This window comes from Parasteatoda tepidariorum, chromosome 12, assembly GCF_982258835.1.
Source record: "Parasteatoda tepidariorum strain Cologne lab strain chromosome 12, Ptep-v5.0, whole genome shotgun sequence".
Taxonomy (NCBI): Eukaryota; Metazoa; Arthropoda; class Arachnida; order Araneae; family Theridiidae; genus Parasteatoda; species Parasteatoda tepidariorum.
In genome coordinates, this window is record NC_141766.1 from 27,517,464 (window position 1) to 27,537,812 (window position 20,349).

Sequence of the window (20,349 nt, forward strand, 5' to 3'; positions counted from 1 at the left end):
AAAATTTACTTTAAATGTTGCCTTGTTCCGGAGGGCTTCCAATGTGTTTTAAAAATATGCATGAAAAATTCTGCTGTACATTTTTTTATAGCCCTTTGACGCATAATTTTTTCTAAACATATTTTTCATACTTTTTTCATTATTTTATATTAATTTAGTTCAAAATGAGTGAAAAATATTATATATAGTATTTTTGTAATTTATGTTTATGAAATACAGCATGAATCACCTTTGTCTTTTTCTGCATTAAAGATAAAATCTTCCAAACACGGCTCACTTCCAAACAATAATATTTCAAATTCACACTTTTTTTCTAAGAAAAACAGTTCATCGTCGAAATTTCTTTAATTTACAAAATCAATTCTTGAAACATTTTTAAATATGAATGAAAACAAAAAAGAAGATTCAAACTACTTTTTTTGGATTTTATTTATCTATTTATTTATTTATTTATTTGCAAATATAATTCCGATAATCTAAAATATTTTTTAAATAACTATTAGACTGATTTTTATAATTAAAAAATACTAAAATATATTTTTCTTGGAATTAGAGCGTAAGCAATAGTAATATATAATAGGAAAACCGATGTCCTATCTGCCTCAAAGGCTTAACGAAAGTAAAATTTTCATAACTATAAAATTTTAAATTTATAAAATATTTTCACAAATGAAAACTAATTCGAATATTATATTTCTTTTATCTATCGGTGACATTTCTAAGAAAACGTTAAAAAATGATTTAAATACAACAAAAAGAATCAAAAGCATTTTGTAACATTCCTCCATATAAATCAGTGAAAGGAAAAATCCTTTGTCAAGTCTAAGAATATTTTTTTTGAAAAAGAAAATCCATTTAGCGATGTGAGGAATTCAGTTGGACATTTATAACAAGGTGAAAAAATGGATAATTCTCCCGCTACTGAATTCATCAAAAAAATCACTTTGTTATAAATAGAGTGCTCTTAATCGATTGAGTAGGAAATATCACAAGGTGCGGAGAAATCTCTTTTGATGTCATATATTTTGCTCTTAATCATTTTACATCATTCCGATTTTCGATGACCTCCTTGACCTATTGGTAAAGAAACTAGAAATAAGTCAGAAAATGAACCCTCTAGGATACATGTCATGTTTTTATGTCCCTCATTTTTTTAAGTGGACTACCTGTTGGAGTTGGAGGTACTATTATTCCTTTTTTTTCTGACTCATAAGAAAAATACTTGCCTGTCGTATTGATTTTTTTATACGCAGCACTCTTGATATAGCGACCTCGTGCACAGAGAAAAACATTATGATAAAATTAACGCACTGTATAATAATGATATATCTAATTTTAAAAAAAAATCTAGTTTATAAAACCAAAATGTACGGTATTTAAGCCATTCATTTGATACTTTTTTGCGTTCATATAGTAACTGTTTATTGGAATTTCTGGTTATTAAAATTATAGTTTTGATTTTCACTGATTTAGTTTAAAAAATCAAAACTGAAAAGTAAATTTAACTGAATAAATGGTTTTAATAAGAAAAATACTGCCTTTTGCATTGATTTTTTTTTATACGCAGCATTCTCGATATAGCGACCTCGTGCGCAGAGAAAAACATTATGATAAAATTAACGCACTGTATAATAATGATATATCTAATTTTAAAAAAAAATCTAGTTTATAAAACCAAAATGTACGGTATTTAAGCCATTCATTTGATACTTTTTGGCGTTCATATAGTAACGGTTTATTGGAAATTCTGGCTATTAAAATTATAGTTCTGATTTTCACCGATTTAGTTTAAAAAAATCAAAACTGAAAAGTAAATTTAACTGAATAAATGGTTTTAATAAGAAAAATACTGCCTGTTGCATTGATTTTTTTTTTATACGCAGCACTCTTGATATAGCGACCTCGTGCACAGAGAAAAACATTATGATAAAATTAACGCACTGTATAATAATGATATATCTAATTTCAAAAAAAAATCTAGTTTATAAAACCAAAATGTACGGTATTTAAGCCATTCATTTGATACTTTTTGGCGTTCATATAGTAACGGTTTATTGGAAATTCTGGCTATTAAAATTATAGTTCTGATTTTCACCGATTTAGTTTAAAAAAAATTGAAACTGAAAAGTAAATTTAACTGAATAAATGGTTTTAATAAGAAAAATACTGATTGTCGCATCGATTTTTTTTTTTTTTTTTTTTTTTTTTTTTTTTTTTAATCTGCAGCACTCTTGATATAGCGACCTCGGCGCAGAGAAAAATATTCTGGTAAAATTACCGCAATGCATAATAATTATATATATGATTTTTAAAAAAAATCTAGTTAATAAAACCAAAATGTACGGTATTTAAACCATCCATTTGAAATTTTTTTGCGTTCATATAGTAACGGTTTATTGGAAATTCTGGTTATTAAAATTATAGTTCTGATTTTCACCGATTTAGTTTAAAAAAATCAAAACTGAAAAGTAAATTTAACTGAATAAATGGTTTTAATAAGAAAAATACTGCTTTTTGCATTGATTTTTTTTTTATACGCAGCACTCTCGCTATAGCGACCTCGTGCGCAGAGAAAAACATTATGATAAAATTAACGCACTGTATAATAATGATATATCTAATTTTAAAAAAAAAATCTAGTTTATAAAACCAAAATGTACGGTATTTAAGCCATTCATTTGATACTTTTTGGCGTTCATATATCAAAGGTTTATTGGAAATTCTGGCTATTAAAATTATAGTTCTGATTTTCACCGATTTAGTTTAAAAAAAATCAAAACTGAAAAGTAAATTTAACTGAATAAATGGTTTTAATAAGAAAAATACTGCCTGTTGCATTGATTTTTTTTTATACGCAGCACTCTTGATATAGCGACCTCGTGCACAGAGAAAAACATTATGATAAAATGAACGCACTGTATAATAATGATATATCTAATTTCAAAAAAAAATCTAGTTTATAAAACCAAAATGTACGGTATTTAAGCCATTCATTTGATACTTTTTGGCGTTCATATAGTAACGGTTTATTGGAAATTCTGGCTATTAAAATTATAGTTCTGATTTTCACCGATTTAGTTTAAAAAAAATCAAAACTGAAAAGTAAATTTAACTGAATAAATGGTTTTAATAAGAAAAATACTGATTGTCGCATCGATTTTTTTTTTTTTTTTTTTTTTTTTAATCTGCAGCACTCTTGATATAGCGACCTCGGCGCAGAGAAAAATATTCTGGTAAAATTACCGCAATGCATAATAATTATATATATGATTTTTAAAAAAAATCTAGTTAATAAAACCAAAATGTACGGTATTTAAACCATCCATTTGAAATTTTTTTGCGTTCATATAGTAACGGTTTATTGGAAATTCTGGTTATTAAAATTATAGTTCTGATTTTCACCGATTTAGTTTAAAAAAAATCAAAACTGAAAAGTAAATTTAACTGAATAAATGGTTTTAATAAGAAAAATACTGATTGTCGCATCGATTTTTTTTTTTTTTTAATCTGCAGCACTCTTGATATAGCGACCTCGGCGCAGAGAAAAATATTCTGGTAAAATTACCGCAATGCATAATAATTATATATATGATTTTTAAAAAAAATCTAGTTAATAAAACCAAAATGTACGGTATTTAAACCATCCATTTGAAATTTTTTTGCGTTCATATAGTAACGGTTTATTGGAAATTCTGGTTATTAAAATTATAGTTCTGATTTTCACCGATTTAGTTTAAAAAAATCAAAACTGAAAAGTAAATTTAACTGAATAAATGGTTTTAATAAGAAAAATACTGCTTTTTGCATTGATTTTTTTTTTATACGCAGCACTCTCGCTATAGCGACCTCGTGCGCAGAGAAAAACATTATGATAAAATTAACGCACTGTATAATAATGATATATCTAATTTTAAAAAAAAATCTAGTTTATAAAACCAAAATGTACGGTATTTAAGCCATTCATTTGATACTTTTTGGCGTTCATATATCAACGGTTTATTGGAAATTCTGGCTATTAAAATTATAGTTCTGATTTTCACCGATTTAGTTTAAAAAAAATCAAAACTGAAAAGTAAATTTAACTGAATAAATGGTTTTAATAAGAAAAATACTGATTGTCGCATCGATTTTTTTTTTTTTTTTTTTTTTTTTTTTTTTTTTATCTGCAGCACTCTTGATATAGCGACCTCGGCGCAGAGAAAAATATTCTGGTAAAATTACCGCAATGCATAATAATTATATATATGATTTTTAAAAAAAATCTAGTTAATAAAACCAAAATGTACGGTATTTAAACCATCCATTTGAAATTTTTTTGCGTTCATATAGTAACGGTTTATTGGAAATTCTGGTTATTAAAATTATAGTTCTGATTTCCACTGATTTAGTTTTAAAAAAATCAAAACTGAAAGGTAAATTTAACCGAATAAATGGTTTTGATTCCACGTGAATGGTTTTGATTCCACATTTTCGATAAATAGCATACGTCAAGTTAATTGCAGAGACAACAGGTTTTAACTGGAAAATAAACCACATGAGGGGAGTGATATAAAGTGTGAATCTTATTTTTAAACAAAACAGCATGATTGATAAATTTATTGTTACCTTTGAAAAAAAAAAGTTGCTCAGATTATGAATGATCATAAATTATGACCACCTAGGGGGTCTTGTCAGTCTTCCTTTATTCAAAAAGGATTCAAGATGTTATCATTAATTTTGTGATGTGTGCTAACATCAAAGGAAATAATGGTTTAAATACTTTCTTTGTATTTTCTTTTCTTTAATGGAATGACTAAATTTCAGTTGTTATATTAGAATGAATGGCTCAGTGCTCAACTTGTGTCAATTGAATAGCAAAAGGGTTTTATGCATTAGTGTTTATAATAGGAAGGTCACTGTAACGGTAGTCGTACTAAAGAGCGTAGATACGCATAAATACTTTTTGGCATAGGATGATAGCGTGAAAAAAGGTATAGTTCGCGTTATTTATTTGGGGGGGATAGATTTGCAAACGCAATTTAGATTTTTTGCATAAATAATGTTGCTAATTTAGTATGTCAATGAATGCACAAATGTTGACATCAAATTTTCTTATCAAGTACTGTGGTCTTAAAAAGTGCAATCATTATTTGTAGATTACTACTTTTCAGTAAGCACTGTAGAAATTCCGGATCAAAGTGCAGTATAAAGTGCAGTACACTTTGGGTGCATCATACGTAAAATCCATAATATTTATTTAATTAGAGTGATTCAGTGATTTTACAATAATTATTATTGTATAAATTATGGTACGTCAGATTTTTTGTTCTGTGACCTTCAGGTAAAAATGGATTTTACGGTTAAATTTGCTGGCACTTTTTCCCTTAATTTGATCCGGAATTTTTTACAGTGAGGATGGTTCAGGAGCTTAAGTCAAATCCTGTCGTATACTGCTCATTGCTATCTCAAACCACAGTGCTGTTGTAATATATACCATGTGGTAAACTTATCATGAGTCAGAATCCCTTTGCCGTCAAATTTACTGATGTAGGTTATTGTGATTTTCCGTTCTATATAACGCAAATGGGTTAGTGTTACCCGAAAAATCCTCCATGAAAGCAAAATGTCTCAATCCTTCTTTAGAAGTTCCCGCGTCCTCTGGGCTGGTATCTAAGTAACAAGGCTGGGCAGTTGGACAATGTTAATTCTTAATGTTACTTACCATGGGTGACTCTTCAACGTCGATAGTAAATATAAAATAAAATACTAGCTTCATAGCCAAAAGTACAAAGCTAAATATTAATCATTACAATTGACAATATAATTAAATTGTTCAAGATGTTCATAATACTAGGAAATAATCATAATGCATGAACTACTGTTGCTCTCCGTTAAAGGATTATCAGCTATTAATCATGTTTTTTTCATTACACTGAATTATTTCGATAGAAAAATGTAACACAATTTTCTTTTTTCTTTATTGTAGTCTCTAACATGAATAATTTTACTAGTGTTTTAATTTTTATACTATAAAAAAATCGAATTAAAGCTGTCACCCTAATATCCGATGATTTTGATTTTCCAACAGACACACGCGTGTCGCATAATCAAAATTCTACTGTATTTATAGTTTTAGTTTATGGAGTAGATATATTTCAGTTTATAGAGTTTTAAGATAATTTCAGTTTTCCTCAATAGTGTCTTGAGGTAAGCCTTGGAGACAAATGCTTTTTATAACTATAGTTAAAAATTAAAATTGCGGAGCATTTTCATGAAGGTTATTCAACTTTGCAAATTATATTAAATGTGGTAGCTTTACCTGACAGCTCACGTATGGATTTAGAATACAGTGAAATGTTTCACCTCAAATTTGTCTGCGATATTTGAATCCAGAAAACCCATCAGTATGATTAAGCTTTTACGTGAAGTAAGCCTGAAATCGTTGATCTGTCGAATGGGTTCGCTATTATGAATATCTATTAGCTGCCTTGTATATATAATCCATAAGCGGTTTCAACGTATCAGGGTTGGCAGGTTTTTGACATGTGACAGTTTTTGACAGTTTAAACCATGGTTTAAACCGTCACGTCAAAAACCTCACTGTCAAAAATGTCGAAAATGTCAAAAACCTATATTCATATGTGAAATTTAATTAATACATAAAATTTATATATTTTTTTATAAAGGATAGTGTTTCTAAATATGTTCTAGAAAAAATAAATTGAAAATTTTGAGGAAACACTTATATTTTGAATAGTAACCAAAATCTTGTACTTTTGAAAGCTCACATCTTTTATAATATTATGTATTCATTTTCATGTGTTATTGAAAATCTGCAGTGATATTATTAAGAAATTTATTTATAACCAAATTTAGTGTATAGTATAGATTATACTAAAAATTAGACGTTTTTAAAGATAAACATCAGCAGTTTTGTACATTAGACATCTTTTAAAGAAAAATCTTTTTAATATTCTTTTAGATCTTCTTAATAATTTTTTCTAACATAAGACAATACGAATTTAAGTGCTTTCTGTTAAATACACAGAGTAGTTAGTGTCGATTTACAGTATATTCAGCCTATTCATTTACTATGCTTAAAATTTAGTTTATCCAAATACTTGTGAATTTTATTTTGCTGAATACTATATAGTTTTGTTGAATATCTAAATATTCAGCTGCTGAATAATTACTTCTTGCTTTCAAGATATGCATTATTTGTATTCTTAATACAAGTGGGGGAAAAAAATTAAGAGGTAAAAATTGTTTTAAAATTATAAATAAATATAATAAACAATATGAATTATATTTATCATTATTCCCAAATATAACTACTTTTAAATTCAAATTAACATATTGGATAATAAAGATATTCGGTATAACATTAAAATTTTTTTTTCATACACTTGTATCAAGTTTGTATTTATACAACATAACTTGAAAGTTCCTTATAAATATTAGTTATATGTTCCTTATACGTCAAAAATGCATAGTAATAAACTTTTAATTTTCTTAAGTATCAAAAAAAAATTTTTTTTTCAAAATATAAATATTTAAAAAAAATTTGTGCAAAATTTTTCTGCACATGCATTTGAATATAAATTTCTGAGATTTTAAATCTGTTACTTTACCTTAATTTTAATTAAAAAATATTTTAAAACCTGCTGATTACCTATAGTATAATTAAATTTCAATATAATGCATGGCAACTGTTGGTAGTTTTGAAGTTTATATATTTTCTTGGCTAACTTTAGTTTTTGACATTTTTGACGGGTTTTTGACGGTTTAAACCAGTATTATACCCTTGTCATGTCAAAAACCACTTTTTGACGTCAAAAACCCAACCCTGCAACGTATATTTCATCACTTAAATTAACACTTCCCTTTAAAATAATAATCGTACTGCAGTATATTTCATTAAAGTTCTATAGAATGTCTAGACGTTGTTAGGTAGGGCATTGACTTAACGTTAAATATTTTATGAGTTTTGTGAAGTATTGCCGTTTGCTTCATTATAATCTAATATAGACTTTCTTATGCTATTCTATGAAATATTTCGATTGAAATTTCTTAATAAAAGCAAAAATAATATACTTTCTGTCCTTGTGAATATGCTTTGTTGATTTTATTTATTTATTTGTTTTGTATAATATTCTTTTTTTTTAAATTTAAATATTTATAAATAAATTGAGTATTTTTTTCGTCGAGTATTAGTTCATACAGGTATTAATATCGATTTTTTGTAAGAGGTCCTTTGAAAAATCGTGAAAGAATAAAGAAATTGCGAAAAATCTACACATGATTTTGTGAAAATGCCTGATCACGTGTTTGATTTTGTGTTTAATCACAAAAATTCATAGTCTGTCCAGACTTTTTTGTGAAAGGTAACTTTTTGCTTTTGTATATTAGGTGAAGATCTACTAATACTTTTCTGAATTTATAATTACTGTAAAATAGGTTTATTTCTGTTGGTTTATTACTGTAAAATTGGTTTTGTGAGAATGTTAAATTCGCAAAATACGTGTTTTCATTGAGTTACAGTTTGAGAATTGTGCATTAATGACGTCACAAGAGTTTTGTGAAGGATCTGTTTTTGTGATAAAATATCTGGAGGGTCCTTTTTTACGATTATATATTTTGTGAAATATCCCTTTTAAAAATACACTATTCTGTGAAGGGTCCGTTTTAATAATAAAAATGTTTGAGAGCGTCCGTTAACAGAGCCAAAATTACCCCTACGAAGGATTTAGGAAAAAATTCAAGATGTAATTAAATAATTTCACATTAAATTAATAATAAAATTAATTTCTACTCAGTGAAAGTTGAAATCCCGCAATAATTTGATATCAATTTCTGCTATAGTTTAATTGAATAAGACACGTCTTTCATAAGACATGTCTCCATAGGTTTTATTTTTTCGAAATTATTGTACAGTGCACAAAAAAAATTTATAAACAAATAAATAGCAAGACCACCCTAAATAACTTTTGATCTAATCATCGGATTTTCATATTCTAGGACTCTATCTCAATGGTTAGAGGGGTGATCTCAAATATGCTAACTAATTATTGAAAACAATATTTTAAGTTAATAAATCAGACGCAAAAACGTACTTTTTTTGAATAAACATGCCATTTTTTGATGGATTCGGATTTCTGTCCCCCAATATATAGGGGGTTGCCCCAATCTGGGAAATACGGTCAAAATGGATTGGATCCTTTAATGTTAATTTACTTTTTGCGTATTTCATCATATCTCGAAAGCTTTTTAAGTGAATTGAAAACATTAAACACAAGAAAACATTAAAAGAAAATGATAATAAGCTTCTCATTTCAAAGTCGCAGATAACGCTGGTAGTATTCGTTGCAAATAACCTGTTAATTTGCAGCATTCTACTGAATAAATTGAAACTTGAAACAATATATCACACTGTTAGAAATTTTGAAGCGTGTTAAACCATAATATTGTTCAAATTCAATGCACACTTAATATGGTGCTAAATTGATCAATCTTATTGTACTTTTCAAACTCGATTACACGATTCTTTGGTTCACAATACAATACGATACTCTGGTTCACTGATATTTCAGTGTAAAGTAACGAAAACTCAAGCGGAATTTACCCCTAATCTAAAAAGTAAAAAGAGCATTATAATGGCAATAAGTTATAATAAAAAGCTTGACTAATATATATGACATCACTTATGATAAACATGCATATTATGAGCATCATTATTATGGTCTATAAGTTCTAATGTTTTTAACAAGCAAACTAGTGTGTCAAATTTTAATAATAAATTGTTGAAGTTGAAAAAAAGTATATGTAATCGCATAAGATGCACATTAAGATAAATTATTGCTCATTTTTTTCTTGGATTTCTAAGACTAATATCTTTTACTAAACGCGTGTTAATGTTCTTGTTGTAGAGATTGGCCTTCGTATAAATTTTTTTTTCATCCATCGCTTTTAACCGAGCAACAACCACGCATCATTTTTCAATCCTTTTGAAGAGGAGACGTAACAGTTACTTTTAAATAACATGCTCCAGTATTTATGATACAAAACAATACACATTACGAATACCTGTTATAATATAACAGGCATCGGTTTTGTATATGTGCGGTAATAATTATAAAATATAATTTTTAAAACCAGAGTATCTGGTAAAGTTGAAAATTTTTTGCACACAGTTATAAAATTTTTTTATCCAAAATAATTTCATGCAAAAACTAATTTAAAGCAAATATTTATTATTTTTCACATAATTTTAAAGAATATAATTTTAAATGGCAAAATATAAAATTTGAATGAAATCGGTCGAATAGTTCTTGAGAAATCGGATTTTAACTAGACTTTTTTTTCCCAGATTGCTGCTATCACTCACTATTTTTGGGCTCGAAAATACAAATCAGCCGAAAAAAAGGCATGTTTATTAAGAATATGTGTATTTATTTCTGATTTCGCACAGTTATAAAAATTTTTTATCCATAATAATTTCATGCAAAAACTAATTTAAAGCAAATATTTATTATTTTTCACATAATTTTAAAGAATATAATTTTAAATGGCAAAATATAAAATTTGAATGAAATCGGTCGAATAGTTCTTGAGAAATCGGATTTTAACTAGACTTTTTTTCCCAGATTGCTGCTATCACTCACTATTTTTGGGCTCAAAAATACAAATCAGCCGAAAAAAAGGCATGTTTATTAAGAATATGTGTATTTATTTCTGATTTCGCACAGTTATAAAAAATTTTTATCCATAATAATTTCATGCAAAAACTAATTTAAAGCAAATATTTATTATTTTTCACATAATTTTAAAGAATATAATTTTAAATGGCAAAATATAAAATTTGAATGAAATCGGTCGAAAAGTTCTTGAGAAATCGGATTTTAACTAGACTTTTTTTCCCAGATTGCTGCTATCACTCACTATTTTTGGGCTCAAAAATACAAATCAGCCGAAAAAAAGGCATGTTTATTAAGAATATGTGTATTTATTTCTGATTTCGCACAGTTATAAAAATTTTTTATCCATAATAATTTCATGCAAAAACTAATTTAAAGCAAATATTTATTATTTTTCACATAATTTTAAAGAATATAATTTTAAATGGCAAAATATAAAATTTGAATGAAATCGGTCGAATAGTTCTTGAGAAATCGGATTTTAACTAGACTTTTTTTCCCTGATTGCTGCTACCCACTACTTTTGGGCTCAAAAATACAAATCAGCCGAAAAAAAGGCATGTTTATTAAGAATATGTGTATTTATGTCTGATTTCGTTGCTCAAACTATCGTCTGCATTTATTAATTTGCATGTTTGAGATCTCCCCCTTAGACTGTTAGGATTTAGTCGCAGAACGTAAAGATCCAATTATTAGATCAAAAGTAAATCAGGATGGTCCGTTTTTTATTCTGCACACTGCATTAACTGCAATTACAGTTAAAATAGTTTTTAGAATCGTAAGTAAGTCTGCACCTCATTAAAAAGTAATAATTGAAAATTTTGACAGAAAAATTTTAGCTTTAAAGAGCTTAATTTTTGTTTTGTTTTGATAAAGCCATTAAGAGAATAAGTTTTTAATTAAAAAGAAGTGCGAAAGTAATTTTATTAAAGCTTGAATCTCAAGTTTCGACTTGGTAATAGCACTTATAAGTAACGTGTTCCTTTCCCTTTCGGAATGGGTACAATTCTGTAACAGATATAAAATATCTGTTACATGAAATATTAACCATCTCCATAACCTTCACACATAAACAAATATGATTTTTTTAAAAAAGGAATTCTTTTGAACGCTTGTGCATTTATCAAATTAATGTAGTTATCACAACTTTTGTGAAATAGGAAACATGCGATTCTGTTCACTAAAACTAAGATGAGATATTGCTGGAAATAAATCACAACGTTTTTTTTTTCTCACTTTCTTCTGCTCGCGCATTTTGTTTTTCAACGAAATTCATCAGTTTTTCAGTAATGGTAAATCTTTTAAGTACTAAAACAGTTACAGGCGAATGCGTATACATCATTATCTTGTCATCATCTCTTGTAGTGAGGGTATTTATTTTCATTTTTGATTTCTCGGGAAATAATTTTTTAAAATTTTTTATTTGATGTATTATATGTACTTTTCTTATATTTTTATTCTATATTCTCAGGGGTCTGTTTAGAAGAAATTTGGGTCCGTTAACGGACCCTTCACAAAATATCTTTTCATAAAAACGGACCCTTCACAAAATATTTTAACTTAAAAACGGACCCTTCACAAAATGATTTTTCTTTTAATCGGACCCTTCACAAATTTGTTTATCTCCATTATTATTTTGTTAATCGAATAAACCCTTTCCAGGGCAGAAAACAAGAAAGATGGATGTAAACGAATTAAGTTTTGTCTTCGGCAGACGATTCTTCCATTATTCGTCCGAAATTAATATTCTGCGCTCAGCAGTATTGGCTAAATACCAAATATTTGTATGTTGCATCTCTAATTTATAAGCAGCAATTGTTGTTTATTTTTTAAAATTTAACTTTTTTAATTATAATTTTACAGAGTTGAGCATAATCTTGTATGTCTTTACAATTTAAAAACTCCTTGAAAAAGTTTTTTTTTGCAATACCGGACCCTATTTCCACAAATTCATAAAAGCGGACCCTGGTTGAAAGAATGTGAGTAATTTTTTTCACAATTTCACGAAAAACGGACCCTTTACAAAATGTCTGGACAGACCCCTGCTTCTGATGTAATTAAAAATTTTAAAAGAAAGAAGGTGCTGTATAGCACAAAATAAGGAATTTTGGAGGGTCATGGATTATAATTTTGTTAATATTGAATTACAACGCTACTTTAATCACAGCGTTTCTTCCCTTCCCTTTAAATTTAATCACAGCACTAGTTAAATCACAGCGTTTTTTCCTTTCTTTTAAAATTATTTAGTCACCAGACACAATTTTGGAAGGTCTTTGGTATATCATTGTTCAAATTAAATTACAACACTAGTTAAATCACATCGTTTTTTTTTCCTTTCTTTTAAATTTAATCACAACGCAAGATAAACCACAATTTTGGAGAGTCTTTGATGTATCATCGTTCAAATATAATCACAACACTAGTTAAATCACATCGTTTTTTTCCCCTTTCTTTTAAATTGAACCACAACGCTTGATAAATCACAATTTTGCTATATAGTACAAAAAAAAAAAAAAAAAAGAATTTTGGAGGGTCTTGTATTATAATTTTGATCTTACTGAATCCCAACGCTACTTAAATCACAGTGTTTTTTTTTTTCGTTTTTTTAAAAGAAATTTAATCACAGCGCTAGAAAAATCACAGTTTTTAAGGGTCTTGGATTATAACATAGTTTAAATTTAATCACAACACTATTTAAATCACAACGGTTTTTCCTCCTTTTTTTTCTTTCAAAATCATTTTCTCTTCTTTTTTTTTCTTTTTTTTAATTTAATCACGTTTTTTCCTTTTCGCTCGTTCAATTTTTTTTAAAAACGAAATTCCTCAGTTTTTCAGAAATAGTAAATCTTTTAATTTTTCCTGAATTGTAACTGGCGACTACGTGCTCATCATTATAGCAACATCTCTTGTAGTCAGGGTATTTATTCCCAAAAAAACATTTTTTCTAACTTTTCATTTGATGTACAGTTTTAGTCTTTTCTGTTTTTTTGTATAGTCGTTCAGTGTTTTCACTACAGCGCGAGAACGCGAGAATCTCGCCTATTTTTTTTCTTTTCTCGCAATAAAAAACGATTAACGCGAGAAGTTCGCGCACTCTATTAATCAATTTCAAAATGCACGAATTTTGGAAAAAATTTAGTCTTTTGCCATTTTGAATAAAATCCGTTTCACTTTTTGCGAACAGCAGAGCACCCCCCCCCCCCGAATCCCTTTCAGAACACATTTCTTTTCAACCACGTGTTCACCGTAGGTAAGGTTTCTTCATGAAAGACGTTTAAACTTTTTGTGCATGAATGTAAGATGGATAAATACCTTGTTAAGGCGACATCTTCTACTCCGTAACGCACAAATGAAAATGAAACAAACGTCGGTAGAAACGGTCAAAACGAAACAAATCCGGATATTTTTCAGCCAAATAAATATAACAGCCGATGAAAAAGTAGATATAGAACACTTTCCATGTGATGAGGCAGCAAAAATATTCAATTAGAAGATGTTAAAAATGTATTATAATTAAAGAAATAATTTTTTTCCAAGTCTATTCGTGTTTTTTAAATTTTTAGAAATCTCACTTAACTTTTTGAAATCTCACCCTGTTTTTGAGAAAGGGTGAGAAATTCTCTCCCATTTTTTTTCTGTAATGAAAACACTGAATATATATATAATAATTATATATATATTATAAATATTCAGGCAATTGAAAATATTTAACAGTACAACGTGCAAATTTTCTGCAACATAATGAGGTGCAAATTAGAACCAAAATATTAAGCGTTTCTTAATAATTTTACGGATCCGATTATAAGCTAACCATCCTGCCCCACTTTAGCTTTCAAAAAATTCTCATTCTATATTCGGAAATGTACGGTAGGTATAATAAAAATTATTAAAGTTTATTTTAATGTGAAAATTTTTTCGAAAAAATTTAAAATTTTATTTTATTTTGTAAAGTTAAAGTACCTGTCTAAAAATAAAACTATGGGACTGTTTCTAAAAAAATATGGCTTATTACTAGGTTTCTCCCTTTATTATTCTTCCGAAGAAAATTCATGTTCTTTTTTACATTATTTTTAAAATAATTTATTTTATCAATTTTTACAGAAATTTTATTAATATCTATTTTTATTTTTTAATAATATAATTCGTGATGCACATAATAAAATTAAAAAGGTTTTTTTACCAAAAAATATTTGAGAAGAATTATTTTTACTTTTTTTTTACTCTTCTATTTAGCTGATATTATTTATTAAAAAAAGAGATAATTTAAAAGATTAATTTATCATAATACATAATATTTTTAACCTTCAAGGTTTTCATCAACTTTTTTAACCATTCTATTCAAGTTAAGAAAAAAAATAATTTCTAAAGTAATCTTATTATAAATAAGTAATTTAAACTTAAGTAATCTCTTTCAGCAAGGTACATTCCTTTTATTCTTTATTCAAAAATAATTTACTGGAAAATTTTATATATATTTTTTTATGAAAAACTCGTGCATTAAGTACATTTAATTCATTTATAAAGTTAATAGTTCTATAATATAATTTCTCTAGCTTGCTTTTTTTTAATGAACCTACAGCGTGAGTGAAATTTGATTTAGCTTAGTTCCACGAATATTACTGCGTTGGTTTCCTTTTACGAGTCTTAATTTTTTTTACTTGTTAAATATAATTTTTTTGTCTACAGAATGAAATTTAGAATATATTTCTTTTTATATTTTAGATTGAGTTATGTTTGTAAAAAATATGAATAGCATGAAGTATTTCTTACAAAATAAGCACAGGTACTGTTTAATTGCTATGAGATCTAGTAATTTTCCCAGTCTCGCAATACATCTATTATTTTGAGTGTTTCATTTAAGGAGTGCCAATATTCACGCATGAAGTATTTTAATAGATAATACAGGTTTTTAATTAAAGATTGTTAATTTTTTTCTTATTCACGAAGTACTAACCGCTTCCCTTACTGATTTTTTTTTTTGAAAAAAAAATGCTGAGAAAACCAAAAAATTTTTTTATTTCATTAATAAATCCAAGAAACTAAAACAAAACAAAATACATAAGTTTTAAGTTGAAATTTAATTTTTTTTATGTGTGAAGTACATTTTATTTACCATCAGTTTATTATCCCGAATTATCTTGGGCAAATGAAAAAAGTTATATATTAGTCTTTGTATGACAGTTTCTAAAACGAGGGACAACTCAAAGTGATACTTTGCAAACATCAGTGAAGTGATACGCCATTTTTTTTTACTCTTTTTTCCATGTAAATTCTGCAACCATCGAATATACACAATCCCACAAAACACGTGTGCAGTCCCAATTTTGAACAGCAAAACTCCCAAACAAAACTTGGCAAACTTCCAATTACAGCAGATTATTATCGTTATTATTATTATTATTATTATTATCATTATTATCATGATTATTATTATTATCATTATTATTATTATTATTATTAGCATTATTATTATTATTATCATTATCATTATTATCATTATTATTATTATTATCATTATTATTATTATTATTATCATTATTATTTGCTTCCAACCGAGTAAAAACGTGATAATACTAAACGTACTGACAAATTCTGCTGATCCTGAGTTTTCACTGGATAATCAATACGGAATACAAATCGGATAACTGACACGAGGGTTAGTTGGCAGATACGCAATATTTTGTCCAATTTTCCAATGACCATTATTCATAAATATGGCTGAGTTCAGTTGATACAATCTCTATTTCCTCTTTCAAGGCGTGGGAGAAAAAAAAAGAAGGAAGAAGAAGATCTTAAGGTGTTAAATTGTATGTTATATATATATATATATATATATATATATATATATATATATATATATATATATATATATATATATATATATATATATATATATATATATATATATATATATATATATATATATATATATATATATATATATATATATATATATATATATATATATATAATCGTCCTGAAGGATAAATTACACGAACAGAGAATCGCTGAGCAATGAAAACGCGTTGTTATTTTGTGCAGGACTTAAAAACCATGAACTATCATCTGCCCGCTGTCTTATTCTTTTCGTTTACAACATCGTAAAATTTCCTTGCACAAATGGCGTAAAATTCAAATATTGCTGAATTGTTAGATGACCTTGATTTACCTCAATTGACTTTATTTGATATTTTCATGCGCAGAAGACTTTTAAGGAAATTGTTTGTTTGTTTTGTTTGTTAAGACGCCTAAATGTATAAAAGTTTTAAAGCGCAAAATTCCAACTTTAATTCGGGGTGGTCTAAGTACTTTTATTTTGGGTATCTTGCTGCCTTAAAAACGTGATTACCCTTATTTTCTGAAATGCTTGACAGTTTCATCCGGAGTGTAATAAATAATAATAATAACTTTTTATGTATTTTTGCCCACCTGGGCTTTTAAGTCATAACCATTTAATTTATCATAGCATTTTTTTTGCAGAGTATTGATGAGTTGGCAGAATATATGCGACAAGTTAAGAGCAGCTCTTATCTATTACCATCTCGAGATGTATCAACCGATGTAAAAGATGATAGAGAAATCAAGGATGCTGTTACCCAAACATCTCCAGCGCCTCTTAGTCGAAGGTAATTATTTAATACAGCACAATATGACCGGTCTTGCTGATTTAATCATTTTTGCAATCAACTTATGTTTAATCTTTTTCCAGTTCTAGTTTTACATGGGTGACTGATTGCGATTGTAGTGATTTCGATAAAAACCATCACACGTCAGATGATGAAAGCCTTGCTCTGTCTAGCTGTTCCAATTGCAAAGTCGAAAATGGCAGTCTACACTCTTCGCCGTCATCGTCTTCTTTAGCTATTTCTTCTTTCTTCTGATGATGAGGGGGAAATGCCAATAACTCCTGGATCGAATGGAAGCAGTTTGTATCTATCAGCATGCTCAGGATCGAGTGACTCTTTCGAAGAAGCCCCAGTTACCATTGCTAATGACTACGAAGCGACCGTGGCACCTAACGAAAACGACTACACTGCACTGATTAAAAGACCTTTACGAAATAGCGAGTCTACTCTTCGAGGTTCTACATTGGGAGATATATCTGAAGAACAAGCTACTAGTGAGACAATATCGATGAAATCTACCAAGAGTAATCCTTCCTTAACTGATTCAAATGTTATGGAACCCGTAGAGCAACCAGCATCTTTTCCATCTACATTAAGACTTAGCCGTAAAAATCGGTCAACTAATAGTCCTGCTCAGCCTATTGAGCCTACTATATTAATAATCAATGACCTTAACTTGAAATCTATATCTGCTCCAGTCCTCTTAAGACAAAAACGACATGTTGCTAACACTAAAACGTCAGAATCATCATCGAGTGATTCGTCTCCACCAACTGGTACCCGAAGTAAAGATGCTGTTGTTTGGACCCCGATGAATCAGGTGAGTTAACATATTTTGTTTACTGAACTAAATCCAAATGTTCTTCAAAGTTTGAAGAACCAAGCCGATTTATCTTTTATTATATGGATAGAAATAAATTGTAAGCCATGTTTTAAAATTGTGTCGGAAAGCGCTTTTGGAAGAAGAAAAAAAAAACACGATTTACATGAGCAGTAAGATATTTCTGTGTAGTGTTTTGTGAAATTCCGAAAGTTGTGAACTGCAAATCTGGAAACAATACTTCTAAAGAATCGTTTAATTTAAAAGTGTTAAATTTAGTGGGGGGGGGATTGTCTTATCACTATATTGCCTCAGAATCTTTAACATAATTAGTGCGTGATATCTGATCAAGTTATCTGATGAAGTTATGATATTGAAGTATTTTTAACTGCATTTAAGAATATTATATATATATATATATATATATATATATATATATATATATATATATATATATATATATATATATATATATATATATATATATATATATATATATATATGTATATATATATATATATATATATATATATATATATATATATATATATATATATATGGGGCAATCCATACAAAATTTACACCTATGATACAAAAATGATATAATTTATTTTTTTATTGTTCTTTATTGAAAATAAATCGACACGTATTTTTGCGTTTTTGTTTAAATTGCATATTTTTGACTATACGAATTTTTGAAAATTTCGCTTTTTTGAGCACACGACTTTGCAAGTTATTTTTTAACGTATTGCCATCTAACAACAAAAATATTTAAATACACTTTCTTGAAGTGAATTTTCTCAAACTTTAGGAAAATCAACATTAAAATATAAAGTTTTTTGTTTATGACATAAAAAAAATTCATTTTTTGAAAAAAAACAACTTTTTTTTGCAATTTGGACATCTTTGATTTTTTTTATATTTCGACAGTGTGAAGTATAATCAATGATGATATTAATTCCAAATTTTTGGAATGGTAAGACACTTTGTTCGAAAGATATAAACAAAACAGTGACGGCGCGCACGCCGCGCTCTAGTTTAGTAGGTAGCGTATGAGTTCGAGAACAGTCGAGCCATATTCTACATACATACTACATTACACACACACACACACACACACACACACACACACACACACATATATATATATATATATATATATGCGTGTGCAATTCCAAGGATATTACTCTAACTGCCATGTTGCGAGGCTTATCATGTATTGGTATGGCGGCAATAGGGTTTACCAAATTGATTGGCCTGTCTCGATCCCAGACCTGACTCCTTTCGAAAACCTTTAAAAAAGTAGGATTAAGAGTTGCAACAGCAGCCCAAAGTCGATGAGGAAATTTATGTGAGTTCTTCAAATCAAGTGAACTGGACCATTAAGGACCGTTGATAAGTTGTTAAATTGAAACGTGTTTCCGTTCAATTAAATCTTAGTGTCGTGTCATCAAGTTTAAAAAGGATTAATTTGCAAACTAATATAGTTAAATTTAGCACTTTATTAAGTCTAAAACAAATTGGGCATGTCACAAAATTTCTAACACTGTATTCATTATTCAAAAATGCATCTACTGTAAAATAAATTTTATAAATATATTTTTAGTTTTAATCTAAATGCCAAACTCTTACAATTTAGTTTTCTTTTATTTGGATTAATGCACACTCTAGATTTTCATACCTGAAGATACGTTTAAAAATATGATTTCTTTTTGATCTTCTTATCGAAAAGAACTTGTCAAACGAAATTCTCAAATACTTTTGTGACTGTATATTTGATAATTCTAACACCAAAAAAACGTCTCGAATTTCCATTTTCTGGAGAACCGTTTATGCAATCAATATAGATTTGAAAGAGTTGCTTCCTTTTTTTTTCTTTTCTTCTTTTTCCATCTTTATCAACCGTATTGAATGGGTTTCGCAACGAAAAATGAATTTATTTCTGTCGAAATGTTAGTTGAATTTATTCTGTGTTAACAATCCGTTTCTGTGTTATTTACGCTTCTGAACTTTTTATTTCGGAATACAGAACCTGAAATAAGTATGCATTAAGATTTGTTCTCGCTTGCATTTTCTGCTTGTACAAGCAAGCGATTTTTAAATTATGTACTATTGAAGCTTTTTCCCCATTCAAGTATTTTCCCCCTGCTTAAATTAGAATAAATCGAAGTAAAAATACCTGATTTGTTTTTTTGTTTTTTTTCATAGTTAAACTTTTTTAAATGCACTA

The 20,349-nt window shown here is 27.8% G+C and overlaps 1 protein-coding gene across 1 annotated transcript in view; it reads left to right on the forward strand.

Moving 5' to 3' along the window:
- Nucleotides 1–20,349, forward strand: part of LOC107453411 (RhoGTPase activating protein) — a 348,661-nt gene that overhangs the window by 183,963 nt on the left and 144,349 nt on the right. Inside the window, 3 exon segments of the mRNA XM_087156179.1 lie at nucleotides 17,154–17,299; nucleotides 17,383–17,545; nucleotides 17,547–18,119. Of these exon segments, the coding sequence (XP_087012305.1) occupies nucleotides 17,154–17,299; nucleotides 17,383–17,545; nucleotides 17,547–18,119 (882 nt within the window).